Here is a 21,243-nt window from a genome sequence, read left to right as displayed (position 1 = left end):
TGCCAACAAAGGCCTGTTTTTCTTCACAGTTCAGTCTTTCCCACAACATCGAATCAACAGGCTCACTGAAATCACTTGTGGGATCATTTGGACCTCTGTGATCAGGGATTTCTTTCGAAATTGTCTTTAGGACAAATGGGAAATCTGCAGCATGGACAACATTAATTGGGTGGATTCACTGGGAAGTAGTTTTTAGGCTTTTGCTCAACACTGAGCGCATCAGAAAGTTGCAGACTGATGGCTGAAACTATCAAATTAAATTGATTATCTTATCACTGAAAAGTAGGCTAACTATTGACACAAGACATGTCATATTTGCAGCTTACCGAGGCCCAGGACACATCAGAATTACATACATATGTAGTTAATTTACAGGTTCAAGGTAGAGTTTATTGTCATGACGTGGTGTATACAACAGACAGAAACAAAGATGGGTACAAGATGTACAAAGGCAGTAAAGTACAGTCAGATTACATGGTATAACAGCAAACTGAAGATCCCAGTTTTGTCTACAGCTCAGTCTCACTCATAGCGATGTGCTCTGTAGGCAAATTAATGTGGAAAATTGGATGTAACCCTTTCATGCAGGGATTTTAAAAGGTTCTCATACTCAAAAACAGCACAAATCATGTCCAGATGTTTTCCCACTATGTTTTATTTTGAAAACTGTCTGCTCTGTTGAAGTCTTTGCATCAGCAGCTATGCATTTCTGCACAACGAATGTTTCCAAGGCCTAAATAACATAAAATGCGTTAAGTGTGTAAGTACATGTCAAGAAGGTACATCAATAAACCTGCAGAATTAGAAAATATTATATAATACAATTAATTATATAGATTATAATGAATTAGTAACAGTTCATATTTTTGTAAAATATAATATAAATACAAGAGTTCTGAGATTCTGTATACAGTGAATTAAACTAATTACTCAGTGGCTAAAATGAAAACGTGCCCACTGCAATGACGTAAATTACGTAGCCACGTTTTGGTCACCTGACTAGCTTATACAGTGACGTGTTTTCCAATTGAGCATGTAACCAGGAAGAGCCTGCTCAAATTTCACCATGATAAGAGACGTAAGTGACAATTTTTAATGTTTATCTTTTATCTGCTCTGTAGAATATATCAAGCAGTTATTATCGCGTCATTTAATGGGCCGAAAAACGGACGAAAAGTCACTTCGTCAACAAAAACTAGTTCCCAGCTGAGGTGAACCTCTGTCGTGCTAATGTAGCTAGGTAGCTAGCTAGCATGCAAGCCGTTGAAGCTAATATGTGTCAGCGTTAACTTAAATGTTTTCAAAACAGTTTTGTTCTTCCACAAACATTCACAACAGCGTTTTGTTTTGGTGCATTCACACTCCATCGCTAACTGCCAGCTAAGGTTAGCTAGCAGCTGTAGTGTTTTAGTGTCAGCTAACGATGCTACGTTAGCGACGTTGCCTCTCTGCCACATCATAACTCTCATCAAACAAAGATCAACTTGCAAATAAGATCAACGGCAACACTTCTGATGAGAAACATGACATCGCATTGTTGTTTGTTTAGTCGGCGTGTTGAATTTAAGCAAACAGATGTGTTAAAATTACTTAGTATTGGACAGTTAGCAGATTACATATCTAAGATAGCTAAATGCATGAAAAACTAAAAGTGGCCAACTTAAAGTTGTGCGGTTAGCATAAAATTGCGCTGTTCAACTCATACACAACCATAATAAATGCTTTATTTTACTGAGCGACTGAGTTTCTGAACAAAACACCGGCAGTAAAGTGGTGTAGAAATTCTAATTAGTACACAGATTTTTCATTTAAACGTTCTGTTATCGCTCAAGCTCATATGACCCTAGCTAGTCCATATGTAAACAAAAATGAGGCTTTAGTTGAGATAGTTTTGTGTACTGAGTCTCCAAGGGCTTAGCCTCTTCCTTATTGATCCCTCAGGATACCAATGATGAAGACGTGTCTCTGTTTGATGCCGAGGAAGATGCGGGGAAAAGGTCCAAATCGACCAATATTAAGTAAGTAAACAGACGACTGATGACTTTAAGTGTCTCTCAGTTCTTACTAAGTGGACTGACAGCACAGCAGAGCTGCAATGCAAATATTTTCAGTCATTTCTTTAGTCAACGATTGCTTGTTCCAGCTTTAAATGTGAGAATCTGATCATTTTCTTTGTCATATGTGCTAGTAAACTGAATACTAGGTTTTGGACTGATGTCTTTAATCAAGAAAATAATATGCATATTAGTAGTTGCAGCCCTACAGTACAGTATTGATTATTTTACAATATAACTAAGACGTGTTGGAACTCCTGTTCCTAGGCATCCAGTGGCCTCCTTCTTCCACCTCTTCTTCAGAGTTACTGCCGTCCTCGTGTACCTGCTCTGTGAGATTTTCAGTAGGAGTTTCATCGCCTGCATGGTGACAATAATCCTTCTGCTGTCGTGTGACTTCTGGACTGTAAAGGTGTGTCTTTTAATTCTTTTACAAGATACATTTTCTCCAGTCAACGACAGGACTTCATGTCACCATGCTGGGGCCCAAAATTCAATGTGTATTTACAGAACATCACTGGGAGATTGATGGTTGGTCTAAGGTGGTGGAACCAGGTGGATGATGATGGACGCAGCCACTGGGTGTTTGAATCTAGGAAGGTGAGATGCTCCTTAGCTTGTTCCATGTTGTTTTGTGTGATTTGGTGTTAGAGTAATAGTTCTGTCTCACATGTAGTTCTTTGACCTCACATGATACTGACCTCTTGTACTGTATGGGGTTGATAAATGCCTGTGTTTACTGTCAGCAGCCCTTATAGTATTTGCAGCTGTGAGAATATCCTGTTTTGTTCAGGGTACTGGGAAGCAACAAGCGTCAGATTCCGAGTCCCGAATCTTCTGGCTTGGACTGATTGTCTGTCCGGTCCTCTGGGTCATCTTTGCTTTCAGCACCCTCTTTTCCTTCAAGATTAAATGGGTGGTAAGTTCTCAATTTTATAAGATAAAACTGGAATTATTTTATACTTACTGCCAACAGATCCCTTAGAAAGACCAAAACCATCATGTTAGTCCACCACCCTGACTGGTGAACTCAGCACCGTGACTTTCGCTTCCTACAGAAGATGACATCTTTAAAAACAAGTCATAAATGCACCGTTTAATATTCTAAAATGCTCAGTAATTTAACAGATGTAAGTTACAGAAACAGGTGGAAATGGAGCATTTGTTTTCAGCGGTGGATTAATCCACATTTGCTGCAGTAGTGAGTGTTTGTGGCAGCAGGACAGTGTGTGTGTGACTGAGTCAGAATAAACTACAGTGTGTGTGTTCATGGTGATGAAGGAACATGTCAGTCAGAGTAACAGTGAGGCTTTCTGAGGTGTTTTTAATGGAGCTCTGTGGCTCAGAGGAAGAAGATCTATCAGATTGTGACACACACAGAATTCTTGTTCCATTCACCTTTGGTTTTGGTCTTTTCATGGGAACTGACAGTGTTCCATTGTTGTCAGCTCATTAAGGTCAAGCTCTGACTGTCTTCCTTCTTTCAGCCTGTAGTGATCATGGGTGTGGTGCTGCAGGGGGCCAACCTCTATGGGTATGTGCGGTGTAAAGTGGGAGGCAAGACCAGCTTAAAGAATATGGCTACAAATTATTTTGGACGACAGTTTCTCAAACAGGTCACTTTAACTTTGACTAAAACACACTGAATAGTCCCATTTGTTGATTCATAAATTCTCATGCGTGTCATGTTTTTCATCCACAGGCGCTGTCTAAAGAAGAGGAATCGTAGAGTCCAACTCTGCGATTTTAACACATTTGCATTGTTCTTAATGCTGTTATAAACATATATATATTCTTTTAGCAAGTGGATATGTAGGAAGAAATCTTTTGCAACAGGAAATGAAACTAACAGTTTTTCCCCTTTTTTTTCTTTTTAACGTAATGAGTTGATCCCAATAGAGAAAGTTGTTTTGTTTTTCACAGAGAGGTCTGAGGTCTGCTAGCTGTTACTAAAGAAAGCCCAGCAATAAACCCTCAGACTTTAGCTGATACCGGACTTTTGATGCATGAGTTGAAACAAAGGTTGCAAGGGCTTAAAATGTCAAACTGACTGAAGGTTTATGTGTCCTGTAGTCTCACAGCTCCCTGAGATCTTATTTAGTTTGTTTTCTTTGCCTCCAAACCCTAATCTTTCTAAAGTTAAATAATGTAGTTTGTGAGAGGTATTGTACAAACATTTTTGTTTGTATAATAGACAAGGTTGTAAAGTATGAGTGTAAAGTATTCCAGGAGAATTGTAAATATGTATGTAAAGAAACTATGTGGATCATCTTTTGTGCTAATACATTTGTAACATTTTACCGAACAGCGTGGTCCTTTTTATTTATGTAAATAGATGTTATTCACTGCACAACTTGTGTAAATGTTTGAGCTGAATTTGATTCGTTGTCTTTGTTGTTGGTTTGAGAACAAGTCAGGAGTTTTTACTATGGAGACCCGAAGTGTCTGCAATCACTAAGACATAACAAAAAAAAATCCTGAATAAATACAAACAGCATATTCAATATAACCATGAACTGAGGTTTTGTTACAGGTCATTTTTGTTTGTTTGCTGCATTTTTCCAAATAACTGTTTTGTTTGTTTAAAATGAAAAAGTCTTTGTCAATCGAAAAAAAAACAGGTCACAGCCAGTTATGTGATTGTGTGAATTTACTGGATCATTTCACTACTTATATTCTTTCACTATTTACTCGTGATTATTTACTTCATAGTTGTAATATTTATTTAATGCTTTGACTTTTAAAAAAAAATTTACTTCATGTTTTGGACAGCAGCGACCCCCAGCGGTTTTCTTAGGTCATTGCATGTAACGCGCTCTCAGTTCTGCGTATGACAGACCTCGCAGTATTTTACAGAAACTGATAAAATAAGAAGTACTTGCGTCGCCGTGATTGATTGTTTATTGTAATAATAACAACAACAAACCACAACAAACATGGCGTCAGTTTTGTTCCGAACACTCCCAGAATCACCAAACGGACCCGGAAGTCAAGCCTCGCTTTGAGCTCGTCAAGTTCACGTACATGCTGGAACCTGGCAGATTGTACTTTCAAAATAAAGCCCGCTCATTTTGCACATAAAAATTTTGATTTATTCAGCGCCGTGTTCAGAGATAAATCTGGAGACAAACGAAATACACACAAGCACCGAAAGGGGTATGTTTATTGAAATCTTTCAAATGTTGAGTATACTGGGAAGTAGTAAGTACGACACAACTGCATTATCTGTAAGAATTTGACATTCTAGTCTCACATACGTCAAATAAGAGACTTCATGTAAGAGGAGACCAGCTGGTGGGTAATTAACTACAACTTCCTGCGAGTTATGCTCACTTTGGTTTGCTAGTAATTGATAAAGTAGTGGCATCTGATTCTACAGCAGGGTGTTTTACTTTGAAGTGCGTACCGGAAAACTATGCATTGTAACCGCTAACCTGCCGAGCTTGACATCGTTGCTTTTAGCTAGCTCGACTGTAGTTTTGTCTCGTCGTTGTTGTCATTTTCATGACATTCAGCGGCCCGTTGATCCGTTTGTACCCACAGGTGACCGTCCTTTGACGGGAATTGCCTCCAGGATGATTCCGACCGAGGATGCGTCCGCCAGGAAGCGGGAGATAGAGGAGAAACTGAAGCAGGTCAGACATGGCTGGAGAGGAAGGAAGCATCACAAACCAGCCTTTCACTGAAATATTGACCCCACTGGCTTCGCCTGCTGCTTAAATTGTTGTTTATCGATAAATCAAATGTCACTTCCTGCCGACAGCGTGAGAGAAGTGAGTCAATGCTTTTCTGTGTGATGTTACAGGAGCAGGAGACGCTGTCATTCATCCGAGAAAACCTGGAGAAGAGTGATCAGCTGACCAAGGGCATGGTGCGATGAGCGCGCGCGCACACACACAAACACAAACACCTACATTCAGTCACAGAGGTACAACTGGGTCCAGCCCCATCCTCAGTATAGTCACTATACTGTATACTATACTATAGTGGGTATTGATCCAGATGGTCTTATGTGGCTTAGATGTTAACAAAATCACTTGTGAAATCGCCATTTTTCTGTTTTCACAAATAAAATATTGGTCTTGCTTATCTGAAACTGGGTTTTAAATAACCTCTGAAGTCAAATTGTCAATCTAGTCCATGTTTTATTTGTCTAAGTACAATATATTTTTATCTAGACCTGGTCTAATGTGGTTTGGATGGAGAAAAACGTGGTGAAATCTGGGTTTGGGTTCTGGTCTCTGGACTGGTGTGCCTTTATTCTTTCTTATTGTGAAAGCCTCACTGCTGCGTCCACTTCCTGTGCTGGTGTCGTTCAGGTCTCCATCCTGTCTTCGTTCGAGAGTCGCCTGATGCAGCTGGAGAACTCCATCATCCCAGTCCACAAACAGACGGAGAATCTGCAGCGTCTGCAGGAGAACGTGGACAAGACCCTGTCCTGCATGGACCACGTCATCAGTTACTACCACGTGGCCAAAGACACCGACCGGATCATCAGGGAGGGGTGAGGCTCTGGCTTGTCGTTGGTGTTGGTGTATTTTGAACAGATGGAGAAAACGCTGGCTGTGTCATGATTTTGACTGTGTCTGTTTCAGGCCGACAGGCAGACTGGATGAGTATCTCGCTTGTATTGCAAAGATTCAGAAAGCTGTGGAATATTTTCAAGATAACAACCCTGACAGCCCCGAACTCAACACAGTGGTACAGTGTCAACTTCTATCTTTCCGTCTGTCGGCTCTCTGAAAGGAAGAGCTCAACATTTTTGTGAAACGCGCTGATTCGCCTTCTTCCAGCAGTCCGATAATGAGATCAGCACCACCCTCACGTCTCTACGCTAACTATGAAGCTATGAACAGCGTCTGCTAGCAGTCCACATAATGTCTATGACTGGCTGAGAAACGGTCTGGCACAGCTTTAGCTTTAGCTTTACAGGTGCTGATAGGTGGACATAGCTAGGCTAGCAGTTCCAGTCTTAATGCTAAGCTAAGCTAACTGGCTGCTGGCTGAGGGTGGCATCGGTCTTCTCATGTGACTTTGGCAAGAAAGAAAATCAACATAATCCTCAAAATATCAAAGTATTTCTTTGAGATTTGCTCCAGAAATATTTTGTGTCCTGGTTTAGATTCATTTAAATCACACAAGAAAGGAAGCAGAAGACAGATTCCCTGAAAATGAACAAAATGTTGTCGCTTTTCTGCAGAAAGCGCGCTTTGAGAAGGGCAAAGAGCTGCTGGAGGCTGAGTTCCGCAGCCTCCTGACCCGCTACAGCAAACCCGTGCCCCCCATCCTGATCCTGGACGCCATCAGCGCCGACGAAGAGCTGGAGGTCCAGGAGGAGGTGGTGCTCGAACACCTGCCTGAGGCCGTGCTCCAAGACATCATCTGCATCGCCGGCTGGCTGGTGGAATACGGACGCAACCAGGGTACGCCTTTATTTTGATGGCTTCACATCTCGTCCACTGAGATTTAGATTGTTCAAATCAGAGAGGTTCGTTTTTCCGGAGTGAAAACAGGAAATGTCTGTTCTATAATTACACTGTGGGGATGTGATGCACTGTAGAAAAAACTAGCCTAGCTCATGTTAATGTTATATATGCTGCAGACTCCCAGCACGATCAACGCAGCATCCGTTTTAGAGGCGTGCATGTGCACCAACAGGCTAACACCACGACACGCACACTCTGCAGAGGCTGCACTTCAGACTTAGAGCTTTGAGCTAACATTAGCATGCTAATGTTGACTTCAGTTTGCATGCTAACATGAAGGTTAAGTACTGTATTACATGTAGCATGTTGATGTTTAGCATTTAGCATGTTAATATGATAATGGTCAGTATGTAGCTTTTAGCAGCTTGTTAGCATCCTGATAGCGGAGTCATATCTGATCGTGTGGCTGAGATTGCCTGTGATGCAGGAGTCCTCACCTCCACTCCGGTGGACCTGGATGAACCTGCAGCCAGATTCTCAGCAGTTACAGGCTGAAAGATGAGATGCTTTTTGCAGAAACGTGGGGACATGTGTAGGGTTTGTTGCTAACATTTAGCATGCAACATGAAGCATGTTGGTGGTTCAAGTGTTTACTTTGTTTCAGTTAGATTACATTTATTTGTTTAAAGAGAAGTAATGCACCAGATTTAGCTGCTAGCTCCAAATTAGCCACCAGTTTAAAATATAATAAATACTGGATGTAATATACAGTGAGTCCCATAGTCCCATTTCAATCACACACCCAACCTTGTGCAAAATAAACGCTGATAGCATGCTGTCATGTTTAGCATGTTCTGTTAGCCATTGGTGGGAAGTTAGTGTCATCAAAGGATTCATCTTCTGGGGACGATGAATATCTGCATCTCTTATTCGACAAGAGGTGAAGATGAATTTCATTCAGCGTTTATAGCTTCTGCTCATCTTCAGAGACAGTAACGACCAGCTGGGGGGCAGACTGGGTGTAAACCAGTGATCCGTTCTCCAACCTGACGGAGATGAATCTGCCTCACACGCTGCATGAACATGCACATGCACGTCACAGCCAATCAAATGTCAGTTTCATGAGTTGAGTCACCAAACATTCTGCTGTAATACTGTGTTCGTTTGGCCTCACGAGTCAGCAGTTTATTCTGATAAATACAGTAGAAATATCACAGCAGTTTCTGCCATGTTGTGTTTATACAGCAGCTAATTGATATTTGATGTTTTTGATTGATATTTTACATTTCTATATTATTATATTTTTGCATTAATATTTCAAAGATACAAAAGGAAACATGGTTTTGCTGCTGTCTTTCTTTGTGGCTCATGATTTCCTCTCCAGTCTGTTAGATGCGGAAGCAGGAATTATTCCTGGGATTAAATCCTGTTGAGGGTCCAGTGTGGAGGATTTAGAGGGATCTGTTGGCAGAAATGTAATATAATATTGAAAGCTATGTATTCATTAGTGTCTGATCACCTGAAAATAAGAGTCATTGTGTATTTATTACCTGAGAATGAGCTCATTCTTTCCACAGCGAGAGCAGCAGCTCATTCAGACCTCTGCAGCTCGACTCTGAACCAGAACCGAGAGGAGAGACCACGAGTCCAGTTCTAGCTGCTCTGCGCTGGCTTCCTGTAGCATTCAGGATTGATTTAAAGGCCGTCCTCCTTGTATACAAAGCCCTTAATGGGCTAGCACTAAGCTACATCGCTAACTGCCTTGTTTATTATTTGCTGTCAAGAGCATGGTGATCGTCTGCTGCTGGTTTATTGGAGGCTTAAAAACCACAGAGAGCAGCTGATTTGGAATAAATGAGCCTTTTAAAGATGAAAATAAATATTTGTGAGTTTTTAAAGATGAACGTCTTCAGCAGAAACCAGTTGAGCCAGTTGACAAACCGTTTGATGCTCTTTTCATGGGATGTGTTGACAGGAAGAATACTAATATAACCTGTAGAATAACAGATTAGCCGCCTCACACTAATGTTGGGTTTCCTGAACTCGTCTCTCTCCTGCAGACTTCATGAACGTCTACTTCCAGATCAGGTCCAACCAGCTGGATCGCTCCATCAAAGGCCTCAAGGATCACTTCCGGAAGAACAGCGCCTCCTCCGGGATCCTCTACTCGCCCGCCGTCCAAACCAAACGCAAGGACACGCCCACCAAAAAGGCTCCGAAGAGACCAGGTCAGCAACCACACCTCCTCAAACGAGCCGCGTCAGTCCACTGCAGTCTGTAATCACACTCTTTCATAGATTAGTCTAACAAAAGAGCACGATTCTGCATAATGATTATGAAACGGCAGCAGCACCTTTCAGCACACAGAGATCCACGTCTTCACCACACTGAGCCTGTTTGATTAGCATCCAGCCACATTATTCTGTTTGAAGTGTCCTCCACCATGTCCCCGATGACCCTGTAGAGCTCTGCCAGCCCTCACTGTGATTTATCAGTCAGCTCGGACTAATCCTTCATCTTTCCTCTTTTATAATCCCAATGTTGTGATGGCAGTCTACATCCCAGGTAAACACAACGCCTTAGCGTGCGCCTCCTCGTGCTTGCTTCTGTCGTCGGACGCCGCATTTCACGGCAAATCAGCGGCAGCATGAGTTTGTCGAGCAGCGAGGATCGAGACGTTTGTTTGCTCTGATGTCTGAGGTGGTCTTCAGTGTAGATGCGGGGCTCTAGTTCCACTGTGGTGCCAACGGATGCAGACTGCAGCGATGGTGTGAAAAGGTGGAGCTAATTCAACAAACAGATCCCATTTAGTGCATGTCTGAGGAGGAGCGTTCATCTCAAAGCGAGGACATGTGACTCCCAGACGTTCATCTTTGTCGTCTTGATTAATTGATTAATTGTTTGGTCTAAAAATGTTAAAAAAGCCTCCAGAGTCCAAAATGTCAAACGTGTCTAGATCAGAGACGACGAACAAAAAGCAGAAAATATTCACCTTCCAGAAGCTGCAACATGTGAATTTCTTCCATTTTTCTTTGGAAAATTACCTCAAATGGTTGCAGTTCTGAACAACAGTGATACACACTCAGTGTCCACTTTATTAGGTACAGCAGTACAGTCTAATCAATACGATCGTTCAGCCACAAATCTACTTTATGATGCCTGTGATGTCGTAGAGGTGTGAATCATGTCCGACGTGTTTGAGCTGAATGCACATAAAGTACATTTCTGGAAACTCGATGAGAAATCTGTTGATGAAACGTTAGACAGACTCACACATACTCACCTTTAGTTACCTGCAGCGTTAACAGCTGGCTGTATCTCAGTCTCACCTGACTCCACCTGATGAAGAGCCTGTGAAGCCTGCAGGTTCACCTGCCGTCACTGCGCTTCGCCACCGTGAAACTAGAGGCTGCAGAGTCTTCAGTGTTTGTGTAGCTGTGCAGAGTGTGTGTGTGTGTGTGTGTGTGTGTGTGTGTGAGCGCTGTGTGTAGTATTGATCAGAGGAGTTTGCAGCCATTAAACAGCTGATTATCTGGTTCCTCAGCCACAAACCTTTCGCACTGATCCAGTTTGTTTTATTTGTTCTTGGCTGCTTGAATATGAATTAACTCCATCATCATGCGCTCACAGCTTGGTGCTGCTGTCGCTGCTGCTGAAGGGCCACAGTGAAAAGGTGATTAAAGGTGTGATGGTGATGAAGAGTGAGGACGATGTAGAGTGTAGCTGCAGTTAAAGTTGCACTAATCAATTTAGTTTTTGTATTAACGATGAATCAAGGGACTGCGTTGAGGTTGTTTGCAAGAATTCCGGAGCTTTTTTAGCCTCTTTTAGCTCCTGGTTTTGGTTTTACAGATCATTTCCTGTCTGCAGTCTTTAGCTCTGATAGAAACTCGGTTCACCACCTGCTCGGCATCAAACAGCAGACTCAGTTAGCAGCTCGCTGGTGAAGAACGTTGAGCAGTTAGCAGCTGAAGATATTTTTGTGACGTCAGCACTTAGCCTGTGATTCGGCCCCGTCGTTCTCAGGTGTGTTTTCAAAGGCGTGCTGGTGCTCGTACAGCCGTCTGGCAGCCTGCAGTGATTACAGCTTTGCACAGGAGACACCTGCCTGGTCCAGAGTGCTGAGGACACAAACCGGCCTGCTAGAGACCAAACCACAGCTAAAATTCACTGAATGTTGGACCTTCAATGGGACGACGGCGTTGCTCTGTGTTTGCATGTATGTGTGAACAGGCAGGTTTGCTAACGTGCTAGCCGTTAGCAGCTTTTTGTGGATCCTTTTGCACCAAAGTGGCCAAAAACAGAGAAATCAGTGAACGCAGCTTTGAGTGTGCTTCGTGCTTACTAACCGACTAACCCGGCTCAGGTGTCTCACGCTGAGGAGATGATGAAGTGCAGCTCGTGAAGCGTGTAAAATGCTGTGATGATGTTAGTGATGTTGATTCTGTGTGTTACTGTTTGAACTGTCATGGCTGTCTTGTATCTAACCTGTTCATTCTGCTCTTGACCCCGGGGACCGTGTGTCCGAGCACACGCGTCCTGCTGTGTTTTCATGACGTAGCTGTAGTCGCTCTGTCTCTCACCTGGTCATCCTGTCGTGTAGCTGTGGTGCTAGGCTGCGGTCCCCCCTCCACCCCCCCCACCCCTCCACATACGAACCTCCGCTGTCTCGGTGGCGGTGTCTGTGTTTCATCACTCACTTCCTAGCTCTCCCTTCTTCTTCTTCCTCCTCTTCCTTCTTCTGTTTCTTGGCTGTCTGGACCTCGCTGCCCCCCCTCCTCTGGACTCTGTCTCTGTGTTTATGGGACCAGGGACCATTCGCAAGGCTCAGAACCTTCTGAAACAGTACTCACAGCATGGGCTGGATGGGAAAAAGGGGGGCTCTAACCTCACTCCTTTGGAAGGTAACGCACCTCGGTCTTCTCTTCGGTGTCTGTTTCTGCCTCCTCGCTCAGTGTGTCGGTCTCACCTGTGTTGTGCTTCCATGTTGTTTCTCATTCAGAGCAACAGGTGCACATAAATCTCCTCCTGACAGTCACAACAGCTTTAGGACCCTGCAGATCAGGCAGATCTGAGACATGAGACAAACTTTCATCAAAATGAGTCAAAGCAGACATCCTGAAACACTTTCCACCGTTCAGAGAAGTGTTTCAGCGCTTTGTAGGTTTCTTATAAACATCTTCATGTCCTGCAGAGCTACGAGAGCTTGAACTGCATCAGAGAAAATATTCTAATATGATCTTTAGCATTAACGGCGAACAGCCGCCATGTTTAAATCAAAACCTTCACTTGTGTTTGTCGCTTCAGGAGAAATTCACGCAGCAGACAAACAAACACAACAGAGGACGTGAAGTTCATGAACAGATTCAGTCCAACGTTCCCACCAGCAGAAGTCTCCAAAGAGCAAACTGCAACCGAGTGATGTGTTGTGATGAAGGAGAAGACGATAATAATCAGCCACAAACAGCAGCTCGAGCTCCTTCTCTCATCATTTTAATATTTCACTTCAGTTTGATTTTCAGTGTCAGAGGTGACTTCAACCATCAGCTCAAACCCAGAGATCTTATATTAACATTAATGTTTCGTGTTTAAACCCGAGGAGACGCACAGTGTGGTAAATTGCATTCTGGGAAATGTAGGAAAGTGGAATGTGAGCTGCAGTGAGTCTAAAGCTGTTGTGACGTTTCATGTATTTCAAACACACACTGACTAACTTAGATATGAACCACACACACTACACACACCTCTCTGGGCACGTGCTCCCCCTGCTGGGTGCTTGGTGGTGGTCAGAACAGATGTTCCAGGTTCAGCCCCCCCCCCCCCTCCCTCCCTCTGGCCTAGTCACGCCCCCGGTGGTTTGACTAGGCCCGTCTGCTGCCCCCACCTCACCCACCAGGTTACGATCACGACCTGCGGGTCAAACACCTCTCTGACGCCCTGACCGAGAAGCACGGGGCCCCCACAGGTGAGTGACGGGAACATGTGGGAAACAGAAGGCTCAGCTGTAGCTGTAGCTGCAGCTGTAACACATCACACTGTCTTTGACCAACAACACCTTCACCTGAACGTATAACTGCTGCACGGCGACCAGCGCCCGCGTCCTCACCTGAAACCAGCTCACTGGGTCTTTCCTCGTGCGCCTCGCAGGAAAGGACGACGTTCTGGACATCGAGATCGACTCCTACATCCACTGCATCAGTGCGTTCGTCAAGTTGGCGCAGAGCGAGTACGCCCTCCTGACGGAGATCATCCCCGAGCACCACCAGAAGAAGACCTTCGACTCCCTCATTCAGGTCAGACAGTCGCAGTGAGGCGGCGGCTCGAGTCCGAGTTTCTGAGTGGTCTGATTCGAATGCTGTCTAAATATTAAGCTGATTGTTTATCACAATACTTCTGATAATTTGCTAATAAATGTGAAATCCTGAATCTGTGAAGAAAAATATGACAAACACAACTTCTTCGATTAAAAGATGTGATAAAATACACACTTTAGTCCCAAAAAACTAAAAAAAAACTGAGCAAAGAGCTTTTTCCCCACTTCTCAAAGTTAAATGTGGTTGTATTACGTCTTCAAATATATAAATATGAGGCTCTGAAAGAAGGCGTGAGTGAAAACGTCGTCTGTCTCTGTGTGGAGACGAGGTTTGTTTTGTTCATGAGATGATGAGCATAAAGTTTTTTTCAAAGATGCCGAGTGAATGATCTGCGCTCAGCCTGACGTTTGGTTCAAGTTTCCATCCAAGCTCGTGCCTCCTCCGCGTTTAATCTGCTTCCTGTTCCCTCGTCTGTCCACAGGAGGCGCTGGACAACCTGATGCTGGAGGGAGACAACATCGTGTCCGCCGCTCGCAGAGCCATACTGCGCCACGACTACTCGGCCGTCCTCACCATCTTTCCCATCCTCAGACACCTGAAGATGAACAAGTCCGAGTTCGACTCGACGCTGCAGGTCCTCGTCCCTTCGCTCTCGTTGTGTCTTCTGTAGCAGTGCGGCAGCCGGGTGCTTAAAGCGCTCTTTGATTCCCCTTTCTGAGCTGAGTTTATCTGACTGCCTGCAGGGGACGGCGGCGAGCACCAAGAACAAGCTGCCGACACTCATCACCTCGATGGAAACTATCGGAGCCAAAGCTCTGGAGGAGTTTGCGGACAGCATCAAGGCAACGCGCTCACACTTCAAACCGTCACTCAGCATTCATTGGAGAGTTATTTGCTGAACCGTCTCTCGTCTCTCGTCTCTTGCAGAACGATCCTGATAAAGAGTACAACATGCCCAAGGACGGGACAGTCCACGAACTGACCAGCAACGTAAGCTAACGCTCACTTACCTCTGTTGCGTAACAGTGCTGGATTTGTTTGCTCTCTCTGCACTTCAGACTCTCGCTTTGCTGTCGGCCCGTCTCTGAGGATCCGGGCGGTCTCCTTGGGAACGGCTGACAGCAGCGAGCGGTGTGTCTCTGTGTAATCAATAAGCTGAGGCGATGCTCACCGTGACCTCTCTCCTGCAGGCCATCCTGTTCCTGCAGCAGCTGCTGGACTTCCACGAGACGGCTGGAGCCATGCTGGCCTCGCAAGGTACCCGACCTGTTAGCGCTCGTTAGCGTAGACCTCCTGCCGCCCTGCTAGCCGCTAACATGCTGCTTCCTTCGGTGTAGCATCAGCAGTGGTCCCTGTCAGATGTCTGCGATCTGAACGTAGCTACATCAGAGGTCTCCTGATCACCTGCACACATTTATTCTGTCAGTGTTTGGACGTTTGTTTCTTGGCTTGTAAATGAAACTAAAAGGTTAAAGTTCAGATTTTCAGCTTTAATTGAAGGTTGAAGTGTGAAGGACTCTGAACACACAGTCAAAGAAATCAAGAAGCCTTTTATTTTTATTGTTTTATTCTTCACCTTTAGCTTCCAGAGCGGCCAAAAAGTTCAAATCACAGCGGTGTGACGGGGGCGTAAAGATCAGGAGACAAACAAAATAACACAATACGTAAAGAAACCAACAGTGAGAGTGAAAAACACACAGCAGCAAACATGAACTGATCAGCCAGAGAAATGTTCAGTTCTTCACTGCTAATATTTTAACCGATCATTTAAAATTTATCGGCAGGACTGCAACCAGCTATGATTATTTTTTCAATTAATCGATTGTTCAGTCTGTAAAATGTCAAGAAACAGTGAGAAAAAGAGTCCAAGCTCCATCTTCAGAGAGCTTTTTGTGTCCAACCAACATTAAAAATAAAAATTAAAAATATTCAATTTCTAAAAATCTGATGGATGAAATCATGAGAAAATATCCGACAGGCTGGAAACAGATTTTTTTATTTGCTTGGAAGAATAATTGATGATCAACATTTGCATATTTGGCGACGTGACTGTATATAGATGATATGTATTTGTTGCCATGGTGATTAGACCCTCTGTGTGTGTGAGCAGTGTTAAATCACTGCTGAATGGAAAACTGTCCAAACACTTTGACTGAACACTGTTTGTTCATCATGAATCCAGACAGATCCACTTCAGCAGACGTAGAGACGCGATCACACGGACCCTCCTCGCTCCTCCCCCCACCCCCACTCATTCTGTGTGTGACTTCCTGTCATGTGTTTCCACCTTTCCTTCTTCTGGCCTCACGCAGCTTCGCTTCTCGTCCGTCCTTTCAGACGTCTGTGCGTCATTTTTAAAAATGTCTTCATTTGGAGTTATTCTAAATTTGAATCCAATCAGCTCTCACCTGGGGGCTGTAAATCAGTATTTGAAGGTCTCCGGCTCCCTCCTGTCCCCTGTTGATCGCAGCTTTGCTTTGCTTCTTTTCATTTTCCGACTCTTTCAGACCCCCGCCCCCTCGCTGCCTGGCTGATGACTGTTTGCTTACTTTGCACTAACAGATCTTTTCTAACCTTTTTGCACTTGTGCCTCTTTCTCTTCTCTTCTCTTCTCTTCTCTTCTCTTCTCTTCTCTTCTGCCTTGCCTCGGCCCTTTTAGTACTGGGGGACACTTACAATATACCTTTAGACCCCCGAGGTAAGCCAAAGACCGTGTGGAGGCCCCTGATGAGCAGCGGTGGGAGAAGCACTCCCACCATCTGTGACTGAAGTAAACGTAGCGATACTGATGGAAAAAATACTTTGAATGCAGGACTTTCACTTGTACCAAAGTAAAAATACACAACCCTGATTCCAAAAGTCTGGACTAAAACGTAAATAAAACCAGAATCAATCATTTCCAATCAAACTGTTTCCTGAAGTGTTCCTGAGTCCAGGTATTAATCTCTTCATCCAATCACGTGCTCACAAAGTGTTGAACCTCGCTCCATCCTCGCTGTGAACCACTGAGCCTTTCAATCATGATGCTATCACCTGTTACCAATCAGCCTGTTTACCTGTGGAATGATCCAAACAGGTGTTTTTGGAGCGTTCCACATCTTTCCCAGTCTTTAGTTGCTCCTGTTTGGAACATGTTGCTGCATCAGATTCAGAATCAGCAGATATTTACAAAAACCAATGAAGCTGATGAAACATTAAATATATTGATAGATGTTGAAATTGATCGGCAAGTAATCACATTCTGTTTAATTGATGTTTTACTCAGCGTCTGAACTGTTTTGGAATCAGGGTTGTAGCCAAACGGCTCTATTGAAAGTATTCCATTTATTATAGAGTATATTTATTAGTGGGATTTTACTCCCAGCAGCTAATTTAAACAACTTTATATTCTGTAGTTTCATGTGTAACAGTGAATATTCTATAAACTGACGGTATGCTGATTCATCGCTGTCAGATAAATGTCATGCAGGACGCTTCCAGCTCTGCTGCTGAGTTAAATTCTGTTTCTGTTGAATGTTTTCCTGTGAAGTTGTTCTCGTGCTGATCCTTGAAACTGTAATTGTAGATAATTAATTCAGAGCGATTACAGAAGAGTCTGTTTCATAAGAGAGACACTGAGCATGTGCTGAGGTGCAGGTGGAAAGAAAGTACTTTTAGATGCTGCCATGGCAACCCGAGCACTTCCTGTGCAGTTAATACTGATCTTCATGAGTGGAGACGTAGATTCGGTCCAGTCTTGGCGTAAAGAGGAAATGAAAGAAGTGTTATTAGATTAAACGAAGTGGTTAAACTCATCATTGTGAGCTGCTGTTGGTGCTGAGACCTTCTGTTTTTCCTCCAGAGACGAGCTCAGCGAGCAGCTACACCTCCGACTTCAACAAGAGGCTCCTCAGTGCTTATATATGTGAGTATAGAAGGAAGCCCCCACCTCTCCACAGCGACACGTCCCGCTTTGCTTTGGAAACTGATGGGTGCCTGTTTCTCTCAGGTAAGGTGTTGGGGAACCTGCAGCTGAACCTGCTCAGCAAATCCAAAGTGTACGAGGATCCGGCTCTGAGCGCCATTTTCCTGCACAACAACTACAACTACATCCTCAAGTCCCTGGAGAAGTGAGTCATCCTCGACCGTCATGTGCCGACACGTGTTACCTGTGCAGATCATCAACACGACGAAACATGAATGATCTTTGAGGAGCAAACCGGCGTTTCTGCAGGTTTTAGCTACTGAACAACAAATTCACCATCAGCTTTATTTTAATGAGAAATACCTGGTGGGCCAAATGACAGGCCCCACTTTGGGCTGCCCTGGAATAACAGAATTAAAATCAGCCCCACCTTCACCAGCCGCAGCATTACAGTGATGAACGCATTAATGCTTCAGTAATCACAGTTCATCTTTATTGTTCTGAAACGGGACATTCTGCATAACTAGTACTTCTCCCTCAGTAAGACTGCAGGACGTGTACTTGTAACAGAGTATTTCTACACTGTTTGAAACGTGTCCTGGTCTTCAGGTCTGAGCTGATCCAGCTGGTAACTGTGACGCAGAAGAAGGCTGAGAATTCCTACAGAGAGCTGATAGAGCAGCAGATCTACATGTACAAGAGCAGGTAAACGTGTTGAAAACCAACTCTTCTTCATGTCTCATCTGTGCTGCTCGCCGCTCTTTTTCGCCTGATTGGTGTAATTCTGTCGCAGCTGGTTGAAAGTCACAGAGCACCTGACAGACAGGAACATGCCCGTCTTCCAACCCGGCGCCAAGGTCAGAACTTTTTTATCTTTCGCTGTTGGAGGAAAACAAACAGTTCACAGGCTTTGGTACAGAAGTGTCAGCTTTAACACACCTGTATGACTTCTGGCACTGGAGGAAAACTGATGCTGTGCCAGTTTAGCAGAGGCCCAGTGAGCCCAGGGGGTCTCCTACAGGCCAGTCCCAAACCAGCACTCACCAGTCACACTCTGTTCCATATATACACCAGTTATAGCTTAAAGCTCAGTCTCTGCTAGATTCAGAACAGTAGACAGAGAATCTGACGGTTCTGTCTCCAAGTTATCTTTTGGTATTAAAGATAGATACTGTATAAAATCCAGAAAAAGTTTTTTAGTATACTAACAAGTTTTTTCTTCCTCCAGCTTAAAGATAAAGAGCGGCAGGTGATTAAAGACAAATTCAAGGTGAGGTCAGAGTTCAAACATCCTCTGATTGTCCAGAACATGAAAGAACAAACTGCTGGTTTCTGCAGGAGGTCTGACCTCTTTCCCTCTCGCCGCCTCTCAGGGTTTTAATGACGGCTTGGAGGAGCTGTGTAAGACCCAGAAAGGTTGGGCCATCCCAGACAAAGAGCAGCGTGACTTCATCCGTCAGGCTCAGAAGAAGGTGGTGTCTGATGCTTACCGGACATTCCTGCAGAGGTGAGAGCGTTCGAAGAGTTCAGTTACTGATACTCCAACACGTCAGAAATGTCCTCGGTAGATGAGATTACCTGAAGGAAGGCCGAGAAGGCCAGGTCCGTATACATTTATTTATTACCGTTTTCCCGTGATAACGAATTAAATTGTTTGGTTCTCAGCATTGACTGGTTCTCGATTTCGGGGTTTCTACACAGACAAATCCCTACCGAAGGCTAGTGCTAATTTAGCACGATGTAGCTTGATAAAGTGTTTATTAGCAGTGATGTGATGAGTGTGTTTACATTATGGTTAGTGCAGCACAATGCTTTACAGTGATCAACTTAAAATGTGTCTATAATCAGAGGAAGTATGCCCCTTTGTATTTAAAGTTCAGGGTTCACGGAAGCCGAGAACCAAATAATTTAATTCGTTATCACGGGAAAACGGTCTTTGTTATCTCGAGATAACGAAATGATTAATTCATTATCTCGGGAAAACAGTGGCGTCAGCCACCCCAGGGAGTCTGTCATGTCACATTTCAGGTCTAAAGAAGGAAAATTCCTTCACACCTCTGAAACTCTGCTGCGCAGCTTCAATTGTTGACACTTCTGTGGTTCTTTTTCACAAAGTAGCTGTTAGAAATTCACAAGTTGTCTGACTCAGAATTACTGCAAGAAGACTGACATGAATGTGACAGTGCAGTTTACAGTCTACTTAAATCACTGTCATGGAACACGACTCCTGCCAGCCAATCGGAGCCCTTCATGGTCTGACTTCCTTCACACTGACCGTTCTTCTCTTGTGTTTCATCTAGATGTGCCAACATCTCTTTCACGAAGAACCCTGAAAAGTATCACAAGTATCGACCGGAGGAAGTGGAGGAGATGATTGAAAAGCTGTTCGACACGTCCGCCTGAGCTGCACCTCCGGTTTCCCACACTCCCCAAACGCACCTCACCCCGAGCAGAACACGAGCTCCTCTAACAACACTCACCCTCTCCTCGCACTACTGTCACCCCCCCGTGTCTGCTGTTTTGTACAAAGATATGAACATGATGTATTTATGGAACATACCTTAGCATTTCAGATAAATAAAAGGAACTCTGTGAATCGGCCCTGATTGCCTTTTGTTTTGTTGGTGGCAGTTTCACGACAGCACAGCACAGAGCAGATCATTAGACTGGTTTACTGGCACGAGCGCTGCGTGTTTTTGTCATTTGCTATATAATTTTGAATGTTGGCCGATCCATCATTTGTCAGTTAAATGTTTGTCTCCACATAAGAGCTTTGGTTCGACTGAATAACTGAACAGACGTCAGGGGAAGCTGCTCTTTCCTGTCCCTCAGTCCAGAAACACGTCATTAGAGCTGGGAGCGTCCAGATCTCCTGCACCCTAATGAGTAGTGGAGGTTTTCTGTATGAGAAACACTTGAAAGCTCCTCAGCAAGACGTCTTCAGCATGCTAACGCTGTGTTTGTGACAGAAACACTTAATGAGCGCTGCAGACATTCGCACAGAGGAAGTGTATATTTGTTGATTGGCAGTCCAGGTTGTTACTGAGCGTGATGCTCCAGATTGTGTTTGGTTGTCATTTACATAGGGATGGTGTTGATGTTTCCATGGAAACATGCTCAGCCGGTGTTAAAGCTGCTATAGTCAATATGTATTTTTATATGTGAAAGATTAGGAACCTACAGACAATTATCACACTCTGCAGTTCCCCTCGGCTCTTTAGGCTCATTGTTTTGGGTTTAGAGTCTGTGCCCGGTCCAAACGAGCGGTAATTCAGTCATTGACAACAGCAAGAACAAGGTCAAGAGGTGGGTTTTGTAAGAGTTTGTGTAATCGAAACAGTGTCAGGAAATGAAAACACACATATAACAGCAGCAGCACTGTAAAGCCTGACTGATATTACTTTGAAAATCAGGCATTGATCAGTGATCAGTTCATGTGTTTTCTGTGCCAATAGAAGAGATAAAAAATAAGAAAATGAGTCTCAATTAGGGATTAAAAAAACAGGACATCTGTAAAGATTATTTAAACAAATAAAACAGAATTG

At 43.9% G+C, this 21,243-nt stretch overlaps 2 protein-coding genes across 8 annotated transcripts; both read left to right on the top strand.

Moving 5' to 3' along the window:
- The first annotated feature begins 993 nt into the window (after nt 1-993).
- Nucleotides 994-4,601, top strand: tvp23b (trans-golgi network vesicle protein 23 homolog B (S. cerevisiae)). The gene is made up of 7 exons (XM_041962690.1): nt 994-1,078; nt 1,942-2,018; nt 2,322-2,466; nt 2,565-2,654; nt 2,848-2,973; nt 3,542-3,670; nt 3,757-4,601. The coding sequence occupies exons 1-7, from the start codon at nt 1,067-1,069 to the stop codon at nt 3,781-3,783; spliced, it is 606 nt and encodes a 201-aa protein (XP_041818624.1). The 5' UTR covers nt 994-1,066; the 3' UTR covers nt 3,784-4,601.
- Nucleotides 4,602-5,491: 890 nt separating this feature from the next.
- On the top strand, nt 5,492-20,294 carry exoc7 (exocyst complex component 7). 7 transcript variants are annotated; one of them, XM_041962390.1, is made up of 21 exons: nt 5,492-5,689; nt 5,860-5,925; nt 6,374-6,558; nt 6,650-6,755; nt 7,255-7,477; nt 9,541-9,708; nt 10,034-10,045; nt 12,292-12,384; nt 13,377-13,445; nt 13,628-13,773; nt 14,276-14,428; nt 14,538-14,636; nt 14,722-14,784; nt 14,985-15,051; nt 17,636-17,698; nt 17,783-17,903; nt 18,308-18,403; nt 18,492-18,555; nt 18,927-18,968; nt 19,072-19,205; nt 19,999-20,294. In XM_041962390.1, the coding sequence occupies exons 1-21, from the start codon at nt 5,630-5,632 to the stop codon at nt 20,099-20,101; spliced, it is 2,133 nt and encodes a 710-aa protein (XP_041818324.1). In that variant the 5' UTR covers nt 5,492-5,629; the 3' UTR covers nt 20,102-20,294. The 7 variants fall into 7 exon arrangements, with proteins under 7 accessions (XP_041818324.1, XP_041818325.1, XP_041818321.1 ...); XM_041962391.1 differs by lacking the exon at nt 10,034-10,045; XM_041962387.1 differs by lacking the exon at nt 12,292-12,384.
- Nucleotides 20,295-21,243: the final 949 nt, after the last annotated feature.

This window comes from Chelmon rostratus, chromosome 21 (genome assembly GCF_017976325.1).
Source record: "Chelmon rostratus isolate fCheRos1 chromosome 21, fCheRos1.pri, whole genome shotgun sequence".
NCBI classification, from domain to species: domain Eukaryota; kingdom Metazoa; phylum Chordata; class Actinopteri; order Chaetodontiformes; family Chaetodontidae; genus Chelmon; species Chelmon rostratus.
This window is presented reverse-complemented; position numbering and strand designations above follow the sequence as displayed.

Bases quoted from the DNA above. Each gene is read 5' to 3' on its own strand.
- tvp23b (XM_041962690.1), top strand. The intron at 2,655-2,847 runs GTGAGATGCTCC...TGTTTTGTTCAG, and splicing joins GGGTGTTTGAATCTAGGAAG to GGTACTGGGAAGCAACAAGC. The intron at 2,974-3,541 runs GTAAGTTCTCAA...TCCTTCTTTCAG, and splicing joins CCTTCAAGATTAAATGGGTG to CCTGTAGTGATCATGGGTGT.
- exoc7 (XM_041962390.1), top strand. From the start codon at position 5,630: ATGATTCCGACCGAGGATGCGTCCGCCAGGAAGCGGGAGATAGAGGAG. The intron at 14,637-14,721 runs GCAACGCGCTCA...CGTCTCTTGCAG, and splicing joins AGTTTGCGGACAGCATCAAG to AACGATCCTGATAAAGAGTA. The intron at 18,556-18,926 runs GTCAGAACTTTT...TTCTTCCTCCAG, and splicing joins TCTTCCAACCCGGCGCCAAG to CTTAAAGATAAAGAGCGGCA.